At 43.1% G+C, this 26,380-nt stretch overlaps 2 protein-coding genes across 2 annotated transcripts in view; one reads left to right on the top strand and one right to left on the bottom strand.

The window, feature by feature from the left end:
• Positions 1 to 1,296: 1,296 nt before the first annotated feature.
• LOC102857522 (chromosome unknown open reading frame, human C1orf50) lies at positions 1,297 to 9,410 on the bottom strand. The gene is made up of 5 exons (XM_006886534.1): positions 9,326 to 9,410; positions 9,097 to 9,209; positions 3,047 to 3,133; positions 2,203 to 2,334; positions 1,297 to 1,482 (listed from the first exon to the last, which is right to left on the bottom strand). Exons 1-5 carry the CDS (start codon positions 9,408 to 9,410, stop codon positions 1,297 to 1,299), a joined length of 603 nt encoding a protein of 200 aa, XP_006886596.1.
• Positions 9,411 to 9,631: 221 nt separating this feature from the next.
• LEPRE1 (leucine proline-enriched proteoglycan (leprecan) 1) overlaps positions 9,632 to 26,380 on the top strand; it is a 34,063-nt gene continuing 17,314 nt past the window's right edge. The window contains exons 1-8 of the mRNA XM_006886533.1: positions 9,632 to 10,174; positions 14,253 to 14,405; positions 16,116 to 16,305; positions 16,491 to 16,622; positions 17,620 to 17,759; positions 22,904 to 22,993; positions 23,475 to 23,527; positions 23,688 to 23,809. Coding sequence (XP_006886595.1) covers positions 9,710 to 10,174; positions 14,253 to 14,405; positions 16,116 to 16,305; positions 16,491 to 16,622; positions 17,620 to 17,759; positions 22,904 to 22,993; positions 23,475 to 23,527; positions 23,688 to 23,809 — 1,345 coding nt within the window. The 5' untranslated portion in view covers positions 9,632 to 9,709. The remainder of the gene's footprint in view (positions 10,175 to 14,252; positions 14,406 to 16,115; positions 16,306 to 16,490; positions 16,623 to 17,619; positions 17,760 to 22,903; positions 22,994 to 23,474; positions 23,528 to 23,687; positions 23,810 to 26,380) is intronic.

Here is a 26,380-nt window from a genome sequence, read left to right as displayed (position 1 = left end):
AAATTCCATCCAAAAGTGAACATAACTCAACCATCAAAGAAGACAACCTTCCTATATTGGATAATTGGAGCTTCCAAACAAGCCCTAACTCCTATTTGCTCATCAACACTGGAGTAGATTTCATTCCTTCTAAGGAGTCTTCCTAGATTCTCCAAGGTATCCATCTCTGGTGCTCCATAATAGTTCATGCACACCTCTGTCATCCTTCTTATGCCATAACATAAATGCTGACTTGACTTGCTTTCTCTCCAACTAGACTGGGTGTCTTAAAAATAGAAGCCTTTAATTCAGCTATTAATTTCAGAACCAAGAGCCTAGAAGACACTATACTAAATTGCTGGATAGATGCTTGGGTGTGAAAAGTGCTTACTGAATATAATCTCTGGATCCTAATCCCCCAGAGATGTTACCTCCAAAGTCGCCTCACACTGCCACTGAAAGTCTCAAAATACATTCACTTAAACAAGAGAGAGTGATGGCACCACCTGGTGGTCAGTGCACAGAGCAGAGCCTACTGAATCCCTTCCAAACTTCAACTCAATTGGAACCAAACTCCTAGATGACACTCCACCGGGTTTCTGAGATTTGAAAATTGCTTGGGAGGGGACTGCTCACCTTTCTCCCTTACCACCACCAGATGCTGAATGGCCTTGGGTTAGCAGTGCAACTCCCTGTGAACTAGGGCACCAGAACACACTTTTCCTGTTCCATTGATTATGAATTACCAATAGTGAAGATTGGGATCTTCTAAAGATCCAGCTTATGACCATGGAAGGGACTTGAGAAGACAAAGAAGAGCTTGCAAGGGCACCAGTTAGGGTCTTACTTACCAGGATTAAATCAAATCCACCCATGCCAAGCTGTTTGGCTTCCTTATTACCCAACCAAAATGAAACTGGAGTTCTGTCACTTTATAGGCAAGTGTCAAATAACTTCAATCCCAATCTTCAACACCTCTAATTAGAAAAAACTGTAAATAGCCCTCTGGAAAATGACTCATCCCCTCTTTTGAGGGAAGAAGCAGCTTTTTTTTTCTAAATGCTTTAGAGAGGGTAAGTACCGTGGCCTGTACCCTGAAACTGGCTGGCTGATTATCTATGACCCTGAGAAGATTCTAAAACAGAGCAGTGTAATTCATCACCATCCCGAGGGAAAATAATGACAGTGTTTACACAGGGTGTCCTTCCAAGAAGTTCATGATTTACCCTCATGGCCCTCAATTCTCATGACAGCTCCTCTCAAGGTAAAGGGTGGGCAACGGGGAGGCCATTGAGAGCTGTGATGCAGAGTCCATTCTCAGTGAGTCAGTCCCTGGAAATTGGGTTCAGTGCATGAAGGCAAGGCCATTGGTTGGCTTAGCAATTTGTCCATTATGCTGATTTTGGCATCTTGTTTCTCAATGTCCTCATATGGAGTCCAGGATAAGTCATGCTGTAACTTGTAGGCACCAAGGAAGTCATGTGGACAACTTGTACCCCATTCCTAGAGAAGACAAAAGAGTCAGTTCTCATCAGGGTAGGGTGCAGACAAACGGAACTTCTTAATTTTTTCATTTTCTTTTGGCTTTTCATTTCTGACTAGTCAGGACCTCCCTGGAAAACTATCAGGTTACACATCAGATACCTCCCTGAACAGAACTAATGACTGTGAAATATTTTGAGTACGTTGGCTGCCACCTGAAAGGTTGGCAGTTCAGATCCATCCAGCAGCTCAATGGGGATTAAAAACCCAGACAATCTTCTCTCACATGATTTACAATCCTGGAAACCTGCTGGACAGTCAGCTATTAGTTGGTTCTGACTCAGCGAGTGAGTTCTAGAACCTTAGGATAGAGAAAGGGAGTTAGAATTAACTGTTACTTGTAATTGGTGAACCTAAGGAGAAGCAAGGTAGATTACTATAGACTGCTATTCTGTCAAGATAGTACCTATGAATGGCTTCCATAAAGATCACTACAAAGAACATTCTGTGAATGGTCTACTCTATCACACAAGAAATCACCGTAAGTCAAACTTGACAGCAATCAATCTGGGTTCTTCTTTCTTTTTTTTTAAAAAATGTTTTAGAGTCTTGTCTGGGCTCACGCTAGCCCTTAATGGTTTCTAGAAAATCATCCACCAACCCTTGTGCCTACATTTTCACATTCCAAGAGAATCTCAAAGGCTACAGTAGATTTTTTGGGCAAAGAATAATTGTTCCTACCTTTGGAGAAATGATGGAAAAATACTGCTGACCACTCTCTCGTTTATAGAGGTAGTAAATGTTGCCAGGTTTTTTCACAATATTGCAAGCTACGTGATGCAAGTCGGCATCTCTGCGAGCATCTTCCAGTACCTAGGAATCATAAAGACAGTAAATTAGGTAGGTAACAAGTACTCAAAAGCTGCAATCATGCCAGTTGAAAGCCGGAAATTGCTCAATGCTTAGTTAGAGCTGAGGTGCTTGCTCACCCAAAATAATGAATTACTAGTGGAATACAGATGATTCTAGGGAAACAAGCTGCTAAGCTGTAAAAATGCCTTTACAAAAATACACTGTAAAATGTTCACCATTAGTGCCTTTGGATAGCTCTACATGTTGCAAGGTGGGACCAGTCCTTGGAGAGGGACATCATGCTTGGGAGGGTGGAGGGACAGTGCAAGAGAGAAAGACTCTCGATGAGATGGATTGATTCAGTGACTAGGGTAATGAAGGTAGATGTGTGAGAAAAAATAAGATTGGCACAGGATAGAGCAGGGTTTAGGTCTGTTGGGTACAGGGTCGCTATGAGTCACAAGCAACTCGACGGCACATAACAACATTATTCTTCTGTAATGAATATATTTATTTTATGACTAAACCTTTTCCTCCTTCAAAATGCTTAATCTCTGAACTTTCAGTAAAGAATAAAATATAGCTTATACATAACCTCTCAAGCTTACTCCTTATAGTTTAACACCTCTACATTTATAGGAGGTACTAAAGACAAGTTAAAATGACTGACAACAAGGTCAGCCTCTGAACTAAATGCAGCCTATGAAAGCCATCCTTAAACACCTTTACTTACCTTCCTGGCTTGTTCTTGCAAATGTTGGATTTGCTCAGCTATGACTGTCAGTTTATTGGTAGCATTTGCTCGGACAAATTCATCAGCCTACAGGAGAAAGAAGATCTCACTGTGGTTGCAAAAGGATGACCTCCAGATCCCCGTGTGATGCATAATGTCAGCTTCTTTGCTTACATGTGAACTATTCTATCCATACTCACCGTTTCCCTTGAATACCCACTCAGCACAAGGTCCAGCCCAAAGTGCTCATGAAAAAGCCTAGCTTAACATTACTCCACACCTTAGAAAGAAGTGCTCTTTCTTTTGTTTCCCAAGGCTTTCAACGTTACCATATTATACTTTGGTCACACTGAAATTGAGTTCCCACCATCTACTGCTCTTACTAACAAATACTTGAATATGCTCTCTTATGTTTTGTTTTCTAATGTATTGTTCCCTTTGCTATTTGCCTGACTATACTCCATGAATGGCAAAATTAATGGAGACCTAATGAATGAGGTCTCCATTAATTTTGCCATTTCTTGGCTTCAAATATGTATGACACAGCTACTATGGATCAAACATCATTCTAGGCACTGGGAGCATCAATGAACATGAGAGAGAGTTCCTCCCTTCATCAGTCTAGTGCACCTGACCAACAGAAATATCAAGCAAGCTACATATGTAATTTTAAGTTTACTAGTAGCTGTATTAAGGAAGCTCTGGTGGTCTAGTGGAAAGAAGCTGCACTGCAATTCTGAAGACACTTGGTTCATATGCACCAGATGCTCCATGGAATAAAGATGGGCAATCTCCTCCCATGGGATTAACTGCCCTTGAAAACCCAACAGCAAGTTAGCTATGGTCAGTTCCAACTCGATGGTAAACAACAAGAAATAGCCAAGTTAAAAGTAAATGCTTCTTTCCCAACCTAGTCCCAGCACTATGCTTCCTGAAAAGAAGGGTGATAAAAAGAAGGTTCATTCTCTATCAACAAAATGGTGACCAAAGAGTAGAGTGAGTATACCAGTAACATTCACAAGAGAACATCCATGGAGTGGGCTTTGAGGAGTGCTCCCTGGGACACTCAAGGAGTTCTGGAAATTTGCCATGAAGGAGAGGGAACATCAGATGTGTATGTTGACACTAGGCTAAATAAAACTGGGCCAAAGGAATAAGGACTGTCCCATACTGTATCTGTGTGCAACTGTGCAGAAAATGTAATGAAGATAAAGATTCCCCAAACAAGCTATGTTACCTATGTACCTGTCACTACTTTCAAAAATCTACAATGTAGATAAAAACTAATAGCTGATTATCAAAGAAGTTATAAAACTGCCTTTTTAAAAAATGTAAAATGGTAAAATTAATTACAAATCTATTTTATTGAATATATTTTAAAAATCTTACCATTTCAACATATAGTCAATTTGAAAGATTATTACTGAGATATTTTACAGTTCACATTAAGTCTCAGAACCCAGTGTATATTTTATGCTTTTAACACAGCTTGATCTAGGTATTGTCATTGAAAACATGTTTTATCAAGTTGTAGTTGAAAGTTCAATACTCAAATTGTTCCAAATACTTAATTTTCCAATTATTGACTCAATTATCAGCTTTTAAGTTAAAGTGAGATAAAATTTAGAATTCAGTTCCTCACCACACTGGCCACACATTCCATGTAGTAGCCACACAGCTACCATGTTAGACAGCACTTGTGAACAGCAGACACCAAATTAAAGAGAATTTAAACTAAAGTTATATGTATTTCGTTTAAAGATACACTATTATGCAAAAAAATAACCAAAGTTATCTTGTAGAAGTAAGTCAAAGACAACAAACTCATTAATAACTGGTTTCGTAAGAGGGAGTAGTGAGTACTGCAGAAATCGGAATGCACATGTAGCTAAAAGCCATTCAAATTCCATTTAAATGGAGCATAGCCTTCTTTAGACAAGTTTAGACAAAAAGGCTTGTCTCACTGAGGAAGTCACATTTTATTTGCACAGTAGTTGGCTGCTAATCAAAAGGCTGGCAGTGTGAAACACTGTCAAGTAGATCACCAGGCCTTTAGCAGATGCTTAAACATTTGTACTACTTAGGAGCTGTGAAGAGTAATTAGAGGAATGCATGTAATAATATCAGAAAAAGAAATAGGAGGCAGAGACTAGATCATGTAAGGCCTTGTAACCTATGGTTTAAAAAAAAAAAATCTGTACTTTGTTCCGAGAACAATAAGATACCATATGGCCAATGAAAGAGTAGTAGTTTCTAGAGTTACAGTTCTGGGTCAGGAGTGACTTCACAATAAATCTTCCTTAGGGTAGCAAAGACCTTTGGTGACCTAGTGGTAAGGAGTTGCAAACCCAAAGGTAAGTGGTTTGAATCCACCAGCTGCTCTGATGGAGAAAATATGGGCAATCTCCTTTCATGTGATGGACAGCCTCTGAAAAGCCACTGGAGGGTCAGGTATGAATCAGTTCTGACAACCACCACCACCACCATCACCACCACCAAAAACAACCACCAAGGTAGAAGAGTAAATCTGTTTCTTGTAAACAAAAGAGCCTAACTGAAAAGGAAATGTAGGAGTTTCTACAGTTACAAAGTACCAGCACCCCGACCCCAAGGCCTGAGCCCTCGTGGCTTAGTGGACTATGTGCTAGGCTGCTGACTGAAGGGTTAGCAGGTGGAATCCACTAGCTGCTCCATGCGAGATAGGTGGGCTGTCTCCTCCGATAAAGATTTACAGGCTCAGAAAACTAATGGAAGGTCGTCATGAGTCAGAATTGACAACAGAGGATTTGGTTTTGGAACCCTGACCCCACCACTCTGAGACCTTTTACATTTATCATATCATTTAATTCTTATAATAATAACAACCTGATAGTTGGAAATGATTGGCCCTACTTTCTCATTTTAGGAATCAGACATAAGATGTCTGGCAACTGTGAGGTAATGTGTAAGGTTTCAAAGTTAATAAATGTGCACACATATCAGCCTGATTCCAGAATTCATTCCTGTATAGTACACCTCCCAAGCTTTCTGAACACACCAAAACGTGTATTAAACCCAATGTCATTGAGTCAACTCCCACTCATTAGAGACTCTATAAAACCTACTTATTAGAGACCCTATAAAACAGAGTGGAACTTTCCCCTTAGGGTTTCCAAGGCTGTGTGACAACTGTGAAGTGGCTGGTGTGCTCTGCCCTTCGGTTAGCAGATGCGCACTCACCATTGTGCCATCAGTGAACACAGGGAGCACACAGGGAAACCAAAATGACACGTTAGACCAATCCTGCTACAAAGTACATTTCAGTACACAGAGTAACTGATGATCCTCACTCAGTTTGTTTCATCTCTAACAGTGTTTTGTCTTCAACTTTTTAAAGATGGGTTATTTTGTAGAAATGGAGGCAGCAATAATGCATTCTCTAGATTACAGAAGGAAAGGAAAAAAAACATGCTTCTCCTTTGACCTTTGATTCAAGCCACTGTAATGAAAATAACAAGTGAAAATGTTCTGTTTACTCCAGAGTTTGAGCCTGGCAGCTTACCTCCCAACAACAGCAATCTTACTAAACAAACATGACATTCTCTGGATCCATAAAAAGCTACACTTTGTTCCTTCCATTTTTTAAGAAAAGCCAAGGTGCAAGGTATGACTAAAAGGGGCTAGTTCAGTTCTTAATTACACGTACACACCACAGACACCAAAAAACTAAGTCACAAAGACTTATATATGAATCTCAGAGCATTAATTTAAATTATTAAATATTTGAGTAAAAATATTTTAACATAGTAAGGATGAAATCTGGTAGTGTAAAAAAGGATGAGGGGATATTATAAGCTGTGTAATGTAATCTTATATCGATGCATATAAAAGGGGGGGCTCTACAACTAGAGACCTTGGAAATAACAAGAAATTTGGTTTTTCACTGAATGTGGAGCTCTCCTCATTTGAATCCTGCATTTTACAGATAAAGAAATAAATTACTTTTTGGAATGGACTTAATTTTATTTGATTCCACCATTAAAATCTATGAAAGCAGTAGTTAAGAAATCAAATGATATTTTGAATCTAATACATCTGCTGACAAGGACTTTTTAAAATCAAGTACGCCTTAATCTTTTTTTTTTTTCATTAAAACCCCCAATATTTATTTATTTAGTATGATGCTTGCATAGTTTACCTCCTACATATTTTTTCATTTTTGTTTGTAAATTTTTTTTTAAATTGTATTATTTGAGTGTACCATCAAATCAGATCTGACTGGTACAGGAGGGGATTGTCCCTCCTTCCCAGGCAGAGCATCTGGTGGATTTGAACCGTGTGCCTCTGGGATTGCAGTGCAGCTTCTTGCTACTAGGCCACCAGAGCTCCCCGTTGTAAATTTTTTTAAAAGTTATTTTACTTCATGCTGGGTTTTTGTTTGGGGTGTGTGTGTGTGTGTGTGTGTGTGTGTGTGTGTGTGTGCACGCTGTGGAATCAGATCTGCCTGGCACAGGAGATTTCCCCTCCTTCTCCAGCAGAGCATCTGGTGGATTAGAACTGCATGTCTTTGGGATTGCTGCACAGCAATTCTTGCCACTAGGCCACCGGAGCTCTCTTTGTAAATTTTTAAACTGTTATTTTAACAAGGTTGGACTTTCATTCATTCATTGTTGGACCTCGTTAAAGGGCTAAAGAGAAAGTAATGAAATAAATTGCCTGAAATGGCCATGCATAGTAACAACAGTGAGCTTAAAACTCCTCTATTCAAACTCCCAGGTTTGTTTTATTATTATTAATTCATCTTTCCTCTATTTGTAGTCAATGTCTCAGCTCTAGCCTTAAGAATGCTGTGGTCAATGGATTTCAGTAGGGAGTTCGAGTAGCATAGCTCATAAGGGGTTTGCACTGCTACACCACAGGTGGCATCTCCCTATTGGTTCGAATCCAGCAGCACCTCATAGGGTTTAAATAGTTGGGCAATCTCCTTTCATGCTATTTACAGGCTCCGAAAAGGGAGGGTCTGCTATGAGTCGGTTCTGATTCCACGGCACTGCAGTTTTGAGTTTTTTTAAATTTCAGAAGTCAGTGTCTAATAGCTGGTCTTAGTAATACCAAACACCTAATAAAACTTAGAGGAGTCCTTACCTGCCTCACACTACTCATTACCTTTGAGTAAGAAGCTACTCATAGCTGACCCCCAATGGTTAGAGGTTGGAGGCGACTAACCCATTGCTCTCGGGAGGCAAACTAGTGGGTTTAAACTTGCTGAGAAATGTCGTCTTTAGGTTAGCTCAGCTTCCTACAGACCACAGGTGCTCCGTACTAAACAATGATAAATTTTATTAGTAATCACAGATAAAGATCTTATTGGAAGTAGTTTAAAATGAGTGAACCACAAGGCCGATGGATCTGCTTCTGAAAGTTCATAGCCCTGCAAACCCTACGGAGTTCTGCTCACACACGTCACTATGAGTTAAAATCCATGCCACTGAAACGAAAAAAAAAATAAAATAAATAAATAACATGCATCCCAGAATTATCTGGGTTACAGTAATCTTGAAACTTCCCAGGAACCTGTCTTTTATGTCAACTCAAACTCAACTCAATGCCATCGAGTGGGAATCGACTCATAACCGACTCCTCCAGTGGGAGGCTGTCAATCACGTGGGAGGAGACTGCCCATCTCCACCGAGGAGCAGCTGGAGAATTCGAACAGGCTGCCTTTGGGTTGGCAGTGCACCTTATCATCAGACCAGCAGAGCTCCATTTCTGTGTCAACTACATGAATAATGCAGATATTGTCTATCTTCTGGGATTGCCCAAGTGAAATCAGGAATATTGAATCATGACTAGTGCTGTACAAACTTCCCACGGAAATTACGATACTCAAGTTGCAATTTAAGAAGACTTTTATCTCAAATCAAGGTTCGCGTCAGGCCACTGACTCTGTCAATCAGCTTTCCCTGTCCATAGAATGGACAAAACAAATACTACCCCACACTAAGAGTTACGAGGTCCGGGACAAACATGAACTCAGATGGTTATTTACTTCCCCAGCCGCGCCTGCTCACCTTCTGCACCTGCTGGGCGAGCGCCACGAGGTCTAAGGGGTCACCGACCCGGTGGGTGTGGTAAGGGCTCACCAGGGCCAGGCCGCCGGAGGTCGGCGTGAGCTCCACCAGGGCTCCTGCGACACACACCCAGGAACACAGGCTGTGAGCTCCGGCCCTCTGCATCCCGCGGAACCCGCGAGGAGAGCTGCTCCACCAAGGCTTCTTTCCCACTTCTGACTCCCGCCACACGCCCCTGCCTCACCTGTCGCCAACTGCACTCCTTGATTTTCAATGACTCCTTCAGCCTTTGATGGGGTTGAAGAGGCCTCCATGACAGCACTTAACCTTCCCCCACCTTTGGGGCGGTGCAAGTCCAAAAGGCATGCGCAAAAAGGCTGATGGGCGGAGCTTCCGTATTTCAGAGCCATTGAGGATCAGAGTTGCACAGCACCGCCCGACTCGGGGGCGGGGCTCCAGCCGAGTGGGCGGGATTCCATGCTGATCGAAACCTTCAGACCTCGCGTGTCTGTAAGACAGGCGTTGCCCCGGGAGGAGGGACTTTGCTAGAGGGCGGGGCTTCCCTGGAGGCGGGTGGCGGGTGGAGTTCGGTCCCGTTAGGTTTGCAGAAGAGATGGCGGCACACAAGTTGATGTTGTTGGCCACTCTGTTGGCTGCCGCCGCCGCTGCCTCTCCGGCCGAGGTCGAATCCGAGGCGGCATGGGACATGGCGACGCCTGATCTGCTCTTTGCCGAGGGAACTGCGGCCTATGCTCGTGCGGACTGGGCAGGGGTGGTCCTGAACATGGAGCGGGCGCTGCGCTCGCGAGCTGCCCTGCGTGCCCTCCGTCTGCGCTGCCGCACCCGCTGTGCCACTGACTTCCCGTGGGAGCTGGACGCCCCCTCTCCCCCGAGCCCGGGCCAGGCCTCGGGCGCCTCTGCCCTGCACGATCTGCACTTCTTCGGGGGCCTTCTGCGCCGTGCTGCCTGCCTGCGCCGCTGCCTCGGGCCACCGGGCGCCCACTCCCTTAGCGAGGAGTTGGAGTTTGAATTCCTCAAGAGGAGCCCCTACAACTACCTGCAAGTCGCCTATTTCAAGGTGCAGCCCTGCCCGGGGCCGGGTGGTCGGGGTTTTCTGGGAAAGGCGTGTTTTTAGGCGACCAGGGGAGGTCATAGGGCCAGGGAAGTGTCAGTAGAGGGGGAAAGTAGTCTCCTAGCCGGGAAGCATCCTTTGACCTCTTCCTGGACCCAAAGAGAGTAGGGACCTGCAGGGAGACCTACCCTGCAGACAATCCTAACCTCCGTGGTTCAACCTGAAGTTAATTCTTGGACAGAGTAAAACTTGGCTTCTTGTTCCGTGGGAGGCCTCCCAGGAGAAATTAAAGTGGCAGCTTGGGCCTCTCATCCTAACCTCTTTACAAGTGTCCAAGTGAGAAGCTCAGACATCTTCCTACAACATCTTCCTTCCGGTTCGTTTCCAGCCCCCCACCTCCAGGCTTTTCCTGCTGCCCGAATCTAGCAGCTCTCATTTCAGGACGGGAGATGCCACGTCGCCAGCGAGGGTTGCCTGGCCCCTCCCTGTGTGGGGACCCCTCTCTAGTCTGTCAAGTTTCCAAAGTAAATTAGTATTTTTAAGAATGCCTGAGTAAGTGCAAATATACGTATGGTCTTGCGTTCTCCCTTGCGTGACAATAGTGGTATTGAGACTGTGTATCTTTCCAGGCGAGGTCTTTAGAACTTAACGTTTTAAAACATAAAAAAAGAACAAGCTGTGCTGCATGTTTATAATATCTATAATTTAAAGGACTTTCCGTTAAACCTAGAAAGAGACAAAGTATCTTGGCGATCTCTGATTTCTAACTCTCCACTAGCCTTCAATTTAGTTGACCCAATCCCTCTCCATGACTCCTGTTTACTCTAGTTGAGACCAAAGTAATGAGGCTGTGTCTTTGGACGTGTAATTAACAGAGCTTTCTAGAATTCATTGACAAGTTTTTTGGTTGTTTTTTTTTTTTGTTTTTTTTTTGTCTTAGAAAAATTTGTATTTAGAATTAGCCTGCTGGACTCAGTTTAGATGATCCCAATTTTGTTGGCAACATCCAAAGCATCATAGTTGGGAGCAAGTCGAACATAGGCCTTCTTCTCTCCATCAGGCCTAATCAAAGTGTTGACCTTGGCCACATCAATGTCATAGAGCTTCTTTACAGCTTGTTTAATTTGGTGCTTGTTGGCCTTGACATCCACAGTGAACACAAGTGTGTTGTTATCTTATATCTTCTTCATGGCTGACTCAGTGGTCAGGGGAAATTTGATGATGGCATAGTGGTCAAGCTTGTTTCTCCTGGGGATGCTCTTCTGGGGGTATTTGGGCTGCCTTCGGAGTCTCAGCGTCTTAGGCCTCCGAAAGATGGATGACGTGCGGATCTTCTTTTTTTGTGGCTGTGGATACCCTTCAGGACTGCCTTCTTGGCCTTTAATGCCTTTGCTTTGGCTTCAGTTTTGGGAGGGGCTTCCTTCTTCACTTTCGGCGCCATTTTCCTAGAAAGTGACAAGCGTTTATTGAATACCTTCTACATTCTAGTTCTTGTAGAGATAATTAAGACCTTTGACTTTTGTACCTTTTGTTTTGCATTTCAGTATTATTAACTTTTATTGGTCTCAGTGTTGTTTGGCTTAACGATGATCCCTTGAGATTGAGTTCAGATATATGTTTGAAGGATGTTATGGGCTCTCTATATGTTGTTGTTGTTGTTGTTATGTGCCATCGAGTCGCTTGCGACTCATAGCGACCCTATGTACAACATCCCTAAACTCTGCTCTGTCCTGTGCCAATCGCACCGTCTCCGACACACCCATCCCAGAGTATGTTAGACGGAGCCCTAGAAGCCTTGCCTCCAAGGAGCAACCCGGTTTGACCCTTTCCAGGATGAATGTGTTTGTTTTCCTAGCAGTCCATGGTACCCTCAATACTATTCTCCAACACCAAAGCTCAAAGGCATCAATGTTGTTGTTGTTGTTATGTGCCGTCGAGTCGCTTGCGACTCATAGCGACCCTATGTACAACAGCCCTAAACCCTGCTCTATCCTGTGCCAATCTCACTGCCTCTGACACATCCATCCCGATTACCCCAGTCACTGAATCAATCCACCTCATAGAGGGTCTTCCCCTCCTGCGCTGTCCCTCCACTCTGTCCAGCATGATGTCCCTCTTCAAAGACCTGTCTCTCCTTACAACATGTCCAAAGTATGTCAGGCGAAGCCCCAGAATCCTTGCCTCCAAGGAGCAACCTGGTTTAACCCTCTCTAGGATGAATCTATTTTTTTTCTTGGCAGTCCATGGTACATTCAGTACTCTTCTCCAGCACCACAGCTCAAAGGCGTCAATTCTTCTTCTATCCTCCCTAGTCATTGTCCAACTCTCTGATGCATAACAAGTGATTCAATAGACCAGCTAAAATAAATTGAATCCTTAATATGAGTCCAACACCTTGTGTTAAGTGATATTTATAATCTCAGTTCACTCATGCAACAATCCTATCAGGTAGATAGTGCTGTCTCCATACAAAAGATAAGGGTTCAAGAGTAAACTTTAGATAACTTGTCTAAAGACCTAAGCTTTATATCAGAATAATAAAACCTAGATCTGTCACCAGTCTTCCTAATGCCAATATGCCCATGTGGTGAAGCTCTAGATCATCAGTGATTTGTTTAGGAGTTCTATAAGGGGGAATCTGGTGCTGATAACTCCAATGGCATATCTCTGATGGTTCAGAATCACCAATGCTCTGTGGAAAAAGATAAGTAGTTTTCTCCCATGCAGTTTACAGCCTCAGAAACCCAATGAGAGTCAACTGAGAGTTGGTTCCAACACATGATAGTGAAGGGTAGTAATAGTATATAACCTGATGTTATTTTGCAGTACTGGAATCTAATGCTGTGGGCATTGTTAAAACCTCTAACATTTTTTCTCTCTAACTGAATATACTCAATTGTTTTAATCTCCTATGAACGCTGATCTTTGAGTCAGAAGATTCCATGTCTGAATTTGTAAGGAACTTATGGTTTTTTATTCACTCTTTTCCTGAATAAATCAAAAAGACTTAATTTTATTTTCTAAAAAAGAATTTTCTAGGAAAATTCTTAGGCATAGTTTTTCTTCTCTGCTCCTAAACCCTTAAAGCTTTAGATTTTCTTTTCTCTGTCACCACATTTGAGCCTTGTTGTTGTTGTTATGTGACATCAAATCACCTGTGACCCATAGTGACCCTATATATAGCAGCTGCACAACAACCCCCATTGCTGCAGTCATTGTATCAATCCATCTCACCCGGGGTTTTCCTCTCCTGCACTGTCCCTCCACCCTTCCAAGCATGATATCCTTCTCCAAAGACTGATCTCCGCTGGTCACGTGCCCAAAATATGTGAGACGGAGCTTTGAAATCTTAGTTTCCAAGAAGGGACTTGGTTTCACTCTCTCCAAGACAGACCTATTTGTTTTCTTGGGAGTCCATAGTGTGTTCAAGACTCTTCTCCAGCACCACAACTAAAGGCATAGATTCTTTTGTCAATCCTTGGTCATTGTCCAGCTCTCTGATGCATAGCAAGTAATTGCAAAGACCATGGCCTGGATTGGGCACACATTAGTCTCTAGACTGATTATTTGAGCAGTCTTCCATTCATGCCCCATACAATCTAATCTTTGTTTTAGAGTGAGGCTTTATGTTTCTGAAGTACCACCTCCTATAATTTAGGGTGTTCCTAACCCTGATTTGGGAAATAGCTGAAAATCTTCCTAGGGCACTGTGTTCTTGGGTTCAAGTGTACAGGCCCTACCCTGGGCATGTTTTCTGGGGCTAGCAGGAGCTGGCCACATGTTTGAATGGCAGGCTGAGCTATGGTACCTAGACAGGCATAGGAAAGCTGAGATTTCCTGTTTACTGTGGTTTGCACATTTGGACACCTAGTGGTGCTGCCAGCCCAAAGGCACATGGTTCAAACCCACCACTTGCTCCATGGGAGAAAGACAGGCAGTAAATTTCCATGTTATTTACTACCTCTGAAAACCTGTTGGAGGGTTGGTTCCAACTCTGCACACAAGGCTTTTTCTGTTTGATTGAATCCCCAGCAGACCTTCAGATCTCAGATGTGAGAATTATGCTCTTGCACTTCTTTCCTAGATAAACAAGCTGGAGAAGGCCGTAGCAGCAGCACACACCTTCTTTGTGGGCAACCCAGACCACATGGAGATGCGGCAGAACCTAGACTATTACCAAACCATGTCTGGGGTGAAGGAGGCTGACTTCAAGGATCTTGAGGCCAAACCTCATATGGTGAAAAATCACACTCCCTTCTCTCTTTCTTCAAAGTGACATTTTATTTAGAGTTGTTTTCCACTTGCTAATGTGAGGTATATTCACTGTACAACCTTAGAAAATAATTCCAATAAGTAAAATAATGAAAGTAATTGTTGGTTTTACTGTCACCTTAAGAAAAAAAATCTAGTTGCTATTTAGACCCCATTTTTGTTTTGTTTTAACACGTTTAGTATCTTATATTTTTAACTTAATTTTGTATCATTTTGTTAATGTTTATCTTTTTTTAAAATATGGTAAATATATGTAACAAAACATTTGCCATTTCAACATTCTTCAGACGGACAATTTAGTGACATTAACGCTGTTATCATATAGTTCTACCATCACCATTATCTGTTTTCAAATATTTATCTGTTTTCAAATATTTCCATTGTCCTTACTAAAAGCTCAGTGCCCTTTCTGTAAGTACCATGCTTTTCTTTTTCTTATTTTTTTTAGTACCATGCTTTTTTAACTTGGCATTAGGTCTTAAGTCTTCACATTTTCTCTGGAAGCATGCTTTTCAATGACTGCATGAGTATGGACTATCATGCATTCATAGAAAAGCATTCTTACTCTGCTTCTTTGAAGGAAAGCTTGTATTCCATGAGATACAGTTTATGATGCCACAGCATTGTTTTAGACCTTTTATGGGAGCTCTGGTAGCACAAAGCTACACCTCTCTGGCAGTTAGACTCCACCAATGGCTACTCAGGAGAAAGACAGGCAATCTCTTCCTTTGTGATTTACAGCCTCCCAGAATCCCACTGGAGGGTCAGCCAGGCATTGGTTCCCACTTGATGGCAATGAGTTTTATGTTCTCTTAAATGTTAATAGTTTAGGAATTGGGATATTAGAAACAATAACAGAAGGACTTTAAACAACTACACGTAGCATTTCTTTCAGTGATCCTGTGGTAAATGAAGAGTTACTGATGCCACAGTGGGAACTGCCCAAGAGACAGTGAAATTGAAGTCTACAATCTGCTACAGGAGCTCAAATCACCCCCTATTGCCAGAAAGATTACCAGTTTCACCACAAACCACATTCCAGCACTTAAAAGATTTACCTCCCATATACTTTTTCATCTAGACTGGGAATTAAATGGATTTTTGGTTTTGTTTTTATTTCAAAAGGAACATGTAAAGACTGTACAAGGCCATCATTTTGTAGCTATATATTGATCCCCACTGCCATCAAGTTCAGGGAGCTCTGGTAGCCTAATCAGTAGGGAGTTGTGCTGCCAGCCCAAAGTTCACATCAACAGTTTGAATCCTTCAGCTGCTCCTCTTGTGGGAGCTGAAAACGTGCTGGAGGGTAAGCTGTGAAGTCAGTTCTGAGTCAGCAGCAATGAGATGAGGGCCATCAAGTTGATTCCAACTCATAACAACTCTATAGAACAAAGTAGAACTTCCTCACAGGGTCTCCGAGATTGTAAAACGTTACAGAAGCAGATTGCCTCCTCTCTCTCCTGCATAGCAGATAGTGGGTTTGAACTGTCGACCTTTTGGTTAGCAACTTGGTGCTTAAACCATTGTGTCACCAGGACTCCTTCGTATGAAGCACCCCCTCCCTGACCATCCGGAACCTGACCAGCAGCATATTAGGAACCTAGGGAAGGTGGCCAAAGGCAAGGAGAGAGGGTCCCTGTGTGGCATGAGTTTGAACGCTCCTTTCTCCCAGTAGCATGAGTTTCGGCTGGGGGTGCGGCTCTACTCAGAGGAGCAGCCTCTTGAAGCCGTGCCCCACCTTGAGGCAGCACTGCAAGAGTACTTTGTGGCCCATGAGGAGTGCCGCACACTCTGCGAGGGGCCCTACGACTACGACGGCTACAACTACCTCGAGTACAACGCTGACCTCTTCCAAGCCATGGCAGGTGAGCAGCCCCACACAGGGCCCAGCCAACCCCCCTCCATATGTCATGATCATACAGATGTGACGTCTTTACCCTCATTCCTACATTTCTTGAACCTGGACATGCACGAGAATTATTTCTGCATAAACATGCTCATCTCAATTAGACTTTGCTTCCTGAAGGTTGATGTACTTGATTCCTTTCAGATCATTACATTCAGGTCCTCAGCTGTAAGCAGAACTGTGTCACTGAGCTTGCCTCCCACCCCAGTCGAGAGAAGCCCTTTGAAGACTTCCTGCCATCACATTATAATTACCTGCAGTTTGCCTACTATAACAGTAAGACTGTCTTTCTTTGATGCCTTTGTGTAAGGATCTAAAAGCAAGGTAGGCAGGGATGAGAGCCACTGTACTTCTTCAAAACATCTGGCTTCTCTTTGTGACTGTGGGAGGCCAGCTGATCTCTGGTATTTTACTATAAGCCACTGGTTAGTATGCTAAGCATGGAAGCTGGAGAAGAAAGACTCTTGGAACTTTTTTTCTTGCATATACTACAGCATTTATATTAAATGTCTTTGAGTGAAAGGTAATAGCAGAGATAAATGTGCTGCTACTCACAGTATATTTCTCAGCTCTTCTCTCTAGTAGAGCACTGATGCTCCCAGGAGCTCTGTCAGTAGTATCCCAGAAAGCAACAAATCAGCAGGCTTTCGTTGAATTCCTACTGGATGCTAAGCACTACAGCATATCACTTAAAGTTATGTTAAAGGATCCCTAGTAGTACTTGGCTGCTGACTGAAAAGTCTCTAGTTCAAACCAACCAGCTCCACAGGAGAAAAGGCCTGAGAGTCTGTTCTCATACAGATAACAGCCTTGGAAAACCGATGGGGCCTTTACAGCTTACTGTGAGCTGAGATCAACTCAATGGCATATAACCACATAGTCAAGTTGAGATGAACAAGAAACATCCTGCTAAAAGGCAATCTACTTTTTTAATACTCTTCCTGAAGAGAACCTACCTTGATACCTACCTGACCCAATGATTGGGAACGTAGATGTTGGGATTTTGAAAGATGCAAGAATTTTTGAAGATGTAGATCATATACAGAGGAGTCAAAGTCTTCTCTTTTAATACTAGGCAACCCTACAGTCATCTAATGGCTTAAAATTAAATATATATGCTATTTATATAACATCTTCCAGCAAAACCAAGCAGGACTATTACATAATTGCAACTTATTATGCCTTCACATTTTGCTGAGGCTGAGCCCTAAGTGGTTTCTGGTACACAAAGATTAAACTACTTTTTCTAAGCCCTTATTGTTTCTCTTTGCAGTTGGGAATTATACACAGGCTATTGAATGTGCCAAGACATATCTTCTTTTCTTCCCCAACGATGAGGTGATGAACCAGAATCTAGCCTACTACGTAGCTATGCTGGGAGAGGATCAAGCCAAATCCATTGAACCGCGGGAGGTGAGAGGCCTGCATTAACTAGGGCAGAGGTTATCTGCCCTCAGACCAGAGAACAGAGAGCGAGGTGCAGAAGGGAGTCATTGTTGCCTGTGTTGGGTGGGACACTGACACAGCTTGTCACTCAGAAAGCAAGGGACAGTGGGGGGGATGCACAGGAGCCTTAGTTAGCATTACAGCCCCCAAAGTGTGTTCTCTGCAGACATGATCTTCCAGCTCTTTAGCTCCTCAGTTTAACCAGCTGTCGTTTCTTATATCATGATAGTTTTTATTCTGCTCTTGCTATTTGCTTTCTCATTTTTCTTCCCATTCCTGTTCTTTCTGTCATGGTTGGTTCTCTCCCATCTTTAAATATTATTTCCTATCTGGCTCATGAAGGAAAATCTATACAACATAAAAAACAATCATGAAATGCCAACTGTGGTTATCTCCTGAGAGATTTTTATATTTTTGCTCATTTATATTTGCTAAATTTCCTATAGTAAATTAGTATTATTTTTGTAATTAAAAGCACAGACAGCATTCTGTTTTTATCTTAGTAAAGTTTGGCAAATATGATAGCTATGTATATGCTTTGCCCAGTCCCTACACCATCCAATCTCGAGATAAGACTATTGAGGTGGATTTGAAGTCACTGGTCTTGGCTCTTTCACATGCTAGCAGTGTGATCTTCACAGAGCATAGCGCTAGAGTATGGACTGTCTAAGCTGGCAGACACTCAAAATGCATAGTGGCCACAGAGATGGACTTGATCATACCAGTGGCCTTGATGGTGATACAGGGCCAAGCAATGTTATGGAGTAACCATGAGTCAGAGCAGACTCAATAGCAAGTAATACCAACAGCTACAACAAATTTTACTGCCCATCCTTATTCTGTGACTTTCTTTTGGCTATATATATGTGTTACTTTCATGTCTTTTTTTAATCCCATGTATCCCGAAACCTATACTTAGATCAGGAAGTAATCATACAAACGTAACAAGGAAACGCTGCAGGTTTAAAATCAAGAAAGGAGCGCATCATAAATGTGTCCTTTCTCCATACCTTTTCAATCTATTTGTGAACAGATCATTCAGGAGGCTAGACTTTATAAAGAAGAATGTGGCATCAGGATTGAGGGAAGTCTTAACAACCTGCGTTATGCAGATGACACAACCTTGCTCACTGACACTGAAGAAGACTTGAAATGTTTGCTGCAGAAGATCAAGAACTGCAGTCTTCAATATGGATCACATCTCAACATCAAGAAAACAAAGATTCTCACTACTGGCAGCATCATGATAGATGAAGAAGAGACAGAGATTAACAATTTGATCTTGCTCAAGTCCACAATCTTCACAACACTAGTAGTCAGGAAATCGAAAGATGAATTTCACTGGGAAAATCTGCTGTAAGGAACCTCTCCAGAGTGCTAAGGAGCAATGATGTCCGTCTAGAGACAAGGGTGCATCTGATCCAAGTCATAATGTTCTCAGTTACTTACTATGCATCCGAGAGCTGGACAGTTGCTAAGAATGACAGAAGAAGAATCGATGTGTTTGCATTGGAATACTGGAGAAGAGTATTGAACATACCACGGACTTCCAAGAGAACAAACAAGTCTATCCTGGAGAGGGTGAAACCAGGTTGCTCCTTGGAGGCAAGAATGTTGAAGTGTTGTCTCACATACTTTGGACATTGTTGCCAGGAGGGACTGGTCCTTGGAGAATGACATCATGCTTGGAAGGATAGAGAGTCAGCACAGGAGAGGAAGACCCTGAATGAGATGGATTGACTTAGTGACTATAGCAGTGGGGCCAGGTGTGTTAGATACAGAGAGATTGGCTCAAGATTGGGCAGGATTCAGAACTATTGTTCATAGGGTCACTATGAATCGTAATTGACTCAATGGCACATAACCATAATAACAACAAGGAACACTTCAGGCTGCAGACGACTAGATCCTTGGAAACATAGTTGAGTGGAAAAAATGAAAATTTAAAGCATACTGGCATGTGCTTTGTATAGGTTCTGCACACTACATTCAAAGTGTGGAGAAGCATCACCTGAGAAAGAAGTGAAAGAAACTTTGAGAGAAAGCTGTGCTTAAGATTGGTTTTCAAATTTTTCTGTAAACAACTGAGGCAAAAGAAGGATTTCTCAGACAAAGCACTTATGTGCAAAACACCCAAACAATTTTCCAGGTGGACTGTGATACTGAGGAGCAACAGGAGATGAAGCCTGGCACGGTGAAATTCTAATGTGTCCTGAGTGCCCAGCCAAGGTGCTTGGGTGCTATTCCACGAGGCTGACAATGCTGAGCTTTTGTGGACTTTTAAGCTGTGGCATGGCAAAGTGTGATGGCAGACAGCACAGAACAGGAAGGTGCTGGAGGCAAGAGACCAGTGGGACAGCCCCGTGAGGCGGAAGAGGGCTATGGGACAGCAGCCATGGTGATGGAGACGAATGAAGCAGAGGGAACGACTGGCAAAATGCAGGGGTGTTTGCCCCCGTCCTCTTCCTATCTGTCTAGGCACCAAGCCCCCAGCTTCAGAGCCAGCATAGAGCACAGAAGGAAGGACCAGAGCTTTCCTCGGAGGCCTCTGCCCTCCTGCTAGTCCTGCCCAGGGTGACTGATTTCCTCTGTTTACTGAGGGAAGTAGGCAAATGGAGCAACAGCAATGTTCATATTTTTATTGAGGCTCTTGCTACCTTATTAAAAATAACCACCTTGGTGGACGATTTATCAACAACCTGCGCTATGTGGATGACACAACCCTGCTTGCTGAAACTGAAGAGAACCTGAAGCGCCTGCTGCAGAGTGTCAAGGACTGCAGCCTACAATATGGATTGAGGCTCAATGTCAAGAAGACAAAGATTCTCACCACTGGACCAATTGGCAGCATCAGGATGGATGGTGAAGAGATTGAGATTGTACACAGCTTTAGTTTGCTTGGCTCCATAGTCAACAGTCTTGGCACCAGCAGCCAGGAAATTAAAAGGTGCATTACCATGGGAAAGTCTGCTGTTAGGGACCTCTCCAAAGTGCTGAAGAGCAATGGTGTCTCTCTGTAGACTAAGGTGCGTCTGATACAGGCTTTGGTCTTCCCAATCACTTGTTATGATTCAGAGAGTTGGACAATGACCAAGGAGGATAGAAGGAGAATTGATGCCTTTGAGCTGTGGTGCTGGAGAATATTGAGAATACTATGGACTGCTAGGAAAACAAACAGATTTGTCCTGGAAAGGGTTAAACCGGGTGGCTCCTTGGAGGCAAGGATTCTGAGGCTCCGTCTAACCTACTTTGGACATGTTGTGAGGAGAGACCGGTCCTTAGAGAGGGACATCATGCTTGGGAGGGTGGAGGGACAGCGCAGGAGAGGAAGGCCCTCTATGAGGTGGATTGATTCAGTGACTGGGATAATTGGGATGGGAGTGTCAGAGACGGTGCGATTGGCACAGGACCGTGCGGAGTTTAGGGCTGTTGTACATAGGGTCGCTATGATTCGCAGGCGACTCGAGGGCACATAACAACAGCATAACAACAACCCCTCACACATATATGGCCTTTTATGGCTTAGAAAAATCTTTCTAAAAAAATCTTTCATCTGATTCTAATGACAATTAACAAGGTGGGATCAACACTCTCTCCGAAAACAAAGTCTTTCCTTTCCAGCTCTGAAGTTCTGGGAACCTGCAACAGAAAGGATCTTCTGTCTCTTATCTACTTTGGCCACTAGATGATGACATCTATATAAACCAGATTGTATTCCAATGTCTTTGTGGAGGTTGGTTAATATATTCTCTCTCCCTTTTTTATGGACATTATAAGTCTGAGACAGAAAGGAAAGATAACCCCATGTGGTCGATCTAACATTTTTAACCAGAATTCCCCTCTGGAAGGAGGTGACTAATACTTCTCGAGCACTTTTCTTGACCCAGGTGCTGTGCTAGGTGGCTTATAACCAGCACTCATTCACCCATCACAGCTGCCTGGGAGGCAGCCCTGTTCTCCCCACTTTAGAGTTGAGGACATTAAGGCTTAAAGAGCTAAATAGCTTTCTGCCTAGATTATAGCCAGTCAGCGCAATCAGAATCCTTTGTTTCTCTGCTTTGTCCCAGTTCCTGGCACAGTTCCTGATACTATGTACTTGTTAACAGACTAAACGAGAAAAGTAACATGTTCTTCCTAGAAACCTCACCAAGCTGTTGAGAATGTGAAACCAGATGACATGCGTAAGTTAGTGTCTAGCCCTTAGAGAAGGAAGTCAGTCATTTAATTGGTTTAGGAGAAAATTGGCATCTTCCTCTTGAACAAAATAAAGCATATAGGATAGGACTTACTGACCTTTTTAACATTCTCCTACTTGAACTATCCTTGTCTGTTATTTCTATTAACTGTGTCTTTTTCTCTTTCTTCTTTTGCTGCTTGGAGTCTAGCAGGGCTCAGTGTGAAAGGCACTTGATGGGCATGGCACCTCAGGAAAAGTATAACCCAGAAAGTGTCAGTCTCCCTGCCCCGGGTAAGCCCTGCCAGTGAGCACATGTGGGAAGGGCCAGAGCATCAGAATGAGCTGGTCCCCAGAAGGGCCCGAGGGGAGGACACAGCAGAAAGAACAGGGGCTTGGTAAGACTTGGCTCTGAATCTGGGTCCTTGCTTTACCACTTCTGTAACATCACCTTTAGCAAGTTGCATTTCCCTTCTAGTCCTTGATTCCTTCATCTGAAAAATGAAGTCAATAGTAGATACCTCAAAAAGGTGGTTGTGAAGATTAAATGAATACTGCATTAGTTGTCTAACACCTAGGACCCTTCTTAAATCATGAGCAAATCATATATTCCCCTATAGAGGTCAAGAAGGGTTTCTTCTTTGCATTGCATTTGTGTAGTTAAGAATCATAATGTCATCTGCCTGAGAAATTAAAGGGCTTTGTTTGACCCTTCATGGGGAGCCTGGGATTGCACCTTCAGAGCTACTGCATGTGCTGGGTGAGAACCAGTGAAACCCTTGAACATAAGATTGTAACTTTTGTCCCCAACCAGGGACCAGGATTAATAGTGATTAGTGGGACCCCCTGGTCATGCAGTGGAGAGAGCTGAGGAAGGCTGCCCCAAAGGTTAGCAGAGGGCTGGGACTAGGAGATTGCCCCCTCTGTGTCTCTTCAGAATGCCCAGGAGTACCGAGAGCAAAGCCTGGTGGAGAAACAACTGCTCTTCTTTGCTCATGATGTTTTTGGAATTCCCTTTGTGGATCCGGTGAGCCAAGGGAGCTAGCAGGGGGGAGGGAGAGGGGAGACGAGGTGGGTGAGTGGGCCCACCTGGGTGTCTGTGTGACTGGAGAAAAGTGCTAGAGGACTGAGCAAAAACGTAACATCTGTGACATCCGAGGTGAAAAGCAGAAAAATAATAAGAGAACTCTGGCAGCTGCAAATGTTACAGTCAGAAACCTCCTCCATTATCTCTTGAAAGAAGTCAATATGATAAATTTAGTTTCTCCACTGTTGTTTTTGTGTGCTGTCAAGTCAGAACCAACCCACAGCTGACCCTTCAGCAGATTTTCAGAGGCAGTAATTCTACAGGAGGAAACTGACCATTCTTCTCCCAGAGAGAAACTGGTGGATTTGAACCACATGCCTTTGGGATTGCAGCACAGCTTCTTACCGCTGGGCCACCAGAACTCCCCTGATTTCTTCACTAGACCCCAGTTTAGATTTCTTTTTCCCTGACTTGCTTTTAGGATTCATGGACTCCAGAGGAGGTGATTCCCAAGAGATTGCAAGAGAAACAGAAGTGAGGACCTTGAAGAAACTGCATGATTGGATCGGTCTGATGAGGCACTGAGCCCAGACAGATGTGCCCTCCTGGAGGGAGGGCGGTCCCAGGCTGGGAAGTTGGGGCAGGAGCCCACGGCCTCCTCTGGATTAGAGTCATCATAGGGCTTTGCTCACAGGTCAGAACGGGAAACAGCTGCGCGTATCTCCCAGGAAATCGGAAACCTAATGAAGGAGATCGAGACACTTGTGGAGGAGAAGACTAAGGAGTCGGTAGATATGAGCATGCTGGTTCGGGAAGGTGAGAAGGCATTTGAGGGATTCTGCATGAGCTAGTGCCCTCGTAAGTGATAATTCCTAAAGAGCACCAAGAATTAATTTTTGGCTAAGAAATATAAGACTCCTACCCATAGCACTAGCTTAGTTCACTTCAGGAAGTATTTATAGGGTGTATCTGAAGCCTATCCTCTTTCTCCTCTTCCAATCTATTCTCTTCAAACTTCCGATTTTTATTTTGATTACTGTCAAATGAGAGTAGGCAGCATAGAGCTGGTGAAGTCTGACCTCTACTAACTTCACAAAAGGGAACTGTCCCCATCAACTCCATCCACAATACAAAATAAATTCCTATAAAGTCAGACATGGTCTCCCACACTCTGGCACCTACTTCTTCTAATTCCAACACTAGTCTTATTGCTCTACTCATTCTGAAATCGGTTACTGTGACCACACAGATCTCACAGAGCCATTCTCCTGGTTTGGGGGCTTATTAGGGAAGTAAACCAGTTATTTGTAAGCAGGAGTTGCATCCACTGCCTAAACAACATCTCTATAAACTCTATGAACTTTGATAAATGACAATAGTTTTAGAAAGGCTTCAGACCTTTTGTTCATAGGGTCACTATGAGTCATGCTCGACTCGATGTCAATCAGCAACTACAACAAACCAGTTATAAATAAAGTTGACAAGAGGATAAATACAATTCCTCATTTCGGGCATCTCCTCAAGTGTACAGTTCTTCAGTCCAGACAACTTTCAAGTGTGTTCATAGGACCTTTTACCTTCAACATCACAACTTAGGTCAATTATGTTGTCTTCCCTTAGTCCTCCAGCAAATTTGAGTGAAGGCCTCTGGCTCTGTCTCCATGAGTCTGCAGTCCCAACTCGACTCTTTCTCATGTTGATCTCTGGTTCTCTGCTGAGACTACTACTTTTGTGTTTATCCTGGGCTGGTAGGCACAGGACTTGCTGGCCCTAAAGGACACGCACTGCTTCCTCTTCCTTGTTGGTAGAAAGAGTCTCATCTTTGCTGCTAAATCTATTCCATTTAACTTGGTAGGATGAAAAAAAAACTGACCAATCCCATAATGATTAACTTTATGTACATCCTGTTCCCACTCATGTGGTGAAAGTCAAAGTCAGGTCTTTTTGGCTCCTTCTCTTGCCTGTCCCCTTCAATCCCTTGAGAAAACTCACCAATTATGTCTTTGCTCTGTTTTTGGTTTGTTTGGGGTTTTTTAATTTTTTAAAAAATTTTATTATTTTTTATGTGTGTACCATCAAATTGGATCTGACTGGTACAGGAGGAGATTGCCCCTCCTTCCCCGGCAGAGCATCTGGTGGATTTGAACGGTGTACCTCTGAGATTGCAGTGCAGCTTCTTGCCACTAGGCCACCAGAGCTTCCTTACCAATTATGTCTTTGCTCTGTTTCTCACCTCTCCCCCCAGCACTTGGTCTTTTCTACTGTAGCAGACCTGCTTCAGGCCAGTCCCGCCTGTCTGTGTGTCTCTCCTTGTGCAGTTAACCACCCCTTCCCACTTATTGTTGCTGAACCATTCTTCCATCCTTTTCTGTCTACCTCTTCAACCACATATTCTATTTCTCCCCTCTTTACACCCTCCTTTTGTGCCAACTGGACCGCTCCTTGTTCCTCAATCTACCTTCTATGCACTAGTTATCATTCGTGTTTTCTCTCCGCTGGCTGCACAGCCCAGCACCTCTGCCCATGAAATCATCTGAGGTACAGCTTCCTTCCATCTCTCAGATGACTGGGATCTCTTCTTTTGAAATCCCAGGGTACTTTGTACCTCCTTATTGTTAGAAAGCAGGTACTGTCATTAAATACCAATTCCTCCCACTGTCTAGCTGGAGTCTCAGTAAAAAAGTGACTCCAGTACAGACAGATGCCATTAGAAATACACAAGAGTAATGGTGACCTTTTCCTTACAATTGCTTAAGTAATATTTTTTTTACATTTTTTTTTATTACTTTAAATGAAAGTTTACATAGACTTAGGGTTTCCAGTCATTCACTGTTGCACTTCTTTCCCTGCCCACCCCTTAAGTAATAATTTTTAAAGACTGTTGTTATTGTAACTGCTCAGTGCCCTCAAGTTGACCACTACTCATGATGGCCCTATGAACAGCAGGTGAAACCTTGCCCTTTCCTGTATATCTTCATCCTGTCCGCCATGCTTACGCCCGTTATTACAGTTGCTATGTCAGTCCATCCCCTTGAGGTTCTTCCTCTCTTTCACTGACCCTCTACTTTGTGAAAAGAATATAGCCAACATTTTTTTCTTTTAATTGTCAAAGGGAAACTGTCTTTATTTTCTAGGACTGCTGTTTTGTTAGTTGCTGTGATGCCAACACAGTGACTTTACGAACAACAGATTGAAACCTTGTCCTTTGCTGAAGCATTCTAATTATCTCCAGTGCTTTAGACCATTGGACAGTCACTATGTCATCCATCTTGCTGAAGTTCTTTCTCTTTTTGCTGAAAGTCCACTTTTTTCTTCTTTTTCTATAATTATATTTTATTAATTTTCATAAACATTTACAGAGATTTTGGGCTTCCACTCATTCATTGT

This window comes from Elephantulus edwardii, unplaced genomic scaffold (assembly GCF_000299155.1).
Source record: "Elephantulus edwardii isolate Elephantulus edwardi_28Jun2011 unplaced genomic scaffold, EleEdw1.0 scaffold00049, whole genome shotgun sequence".
Taxonomy (NCBI): Eukaryota; Metazoa; Chordata; class Mammalia; order Macroscelidea; family Macroscelididae; genus Elephantulus; species Elephantulus edwardii.
The sequence above is the reverse complement of the archived record's forward strand: the minus strand, read 5'-3'. Positions and strand labels throughout refer to the sequence as shown.

Coding starts and splice junctions, on each gene's coding strand:
- LOC102857522 (XM_006886534.1), bottom strand. CDS start 9,410: ATGGAGGCCTCTTCAACCCCATCAAAGGCTGAAGGAGTCATTGAAAAT. Junction 2,335..3,046: donor TGCAAGAACAAGCCAGGAAG/GTAAGTAAAGGT, acceptor TATGATTCCTAG/GTACTGGAAGATGCTCGCAG. Junction 1,483..2,202: donor TTTCCATCATTTCTCCAAAG/GTAGGAACAATT, acceptor TGTCTTCTCTAG/GAATGGGGTACAAGTTGTCC.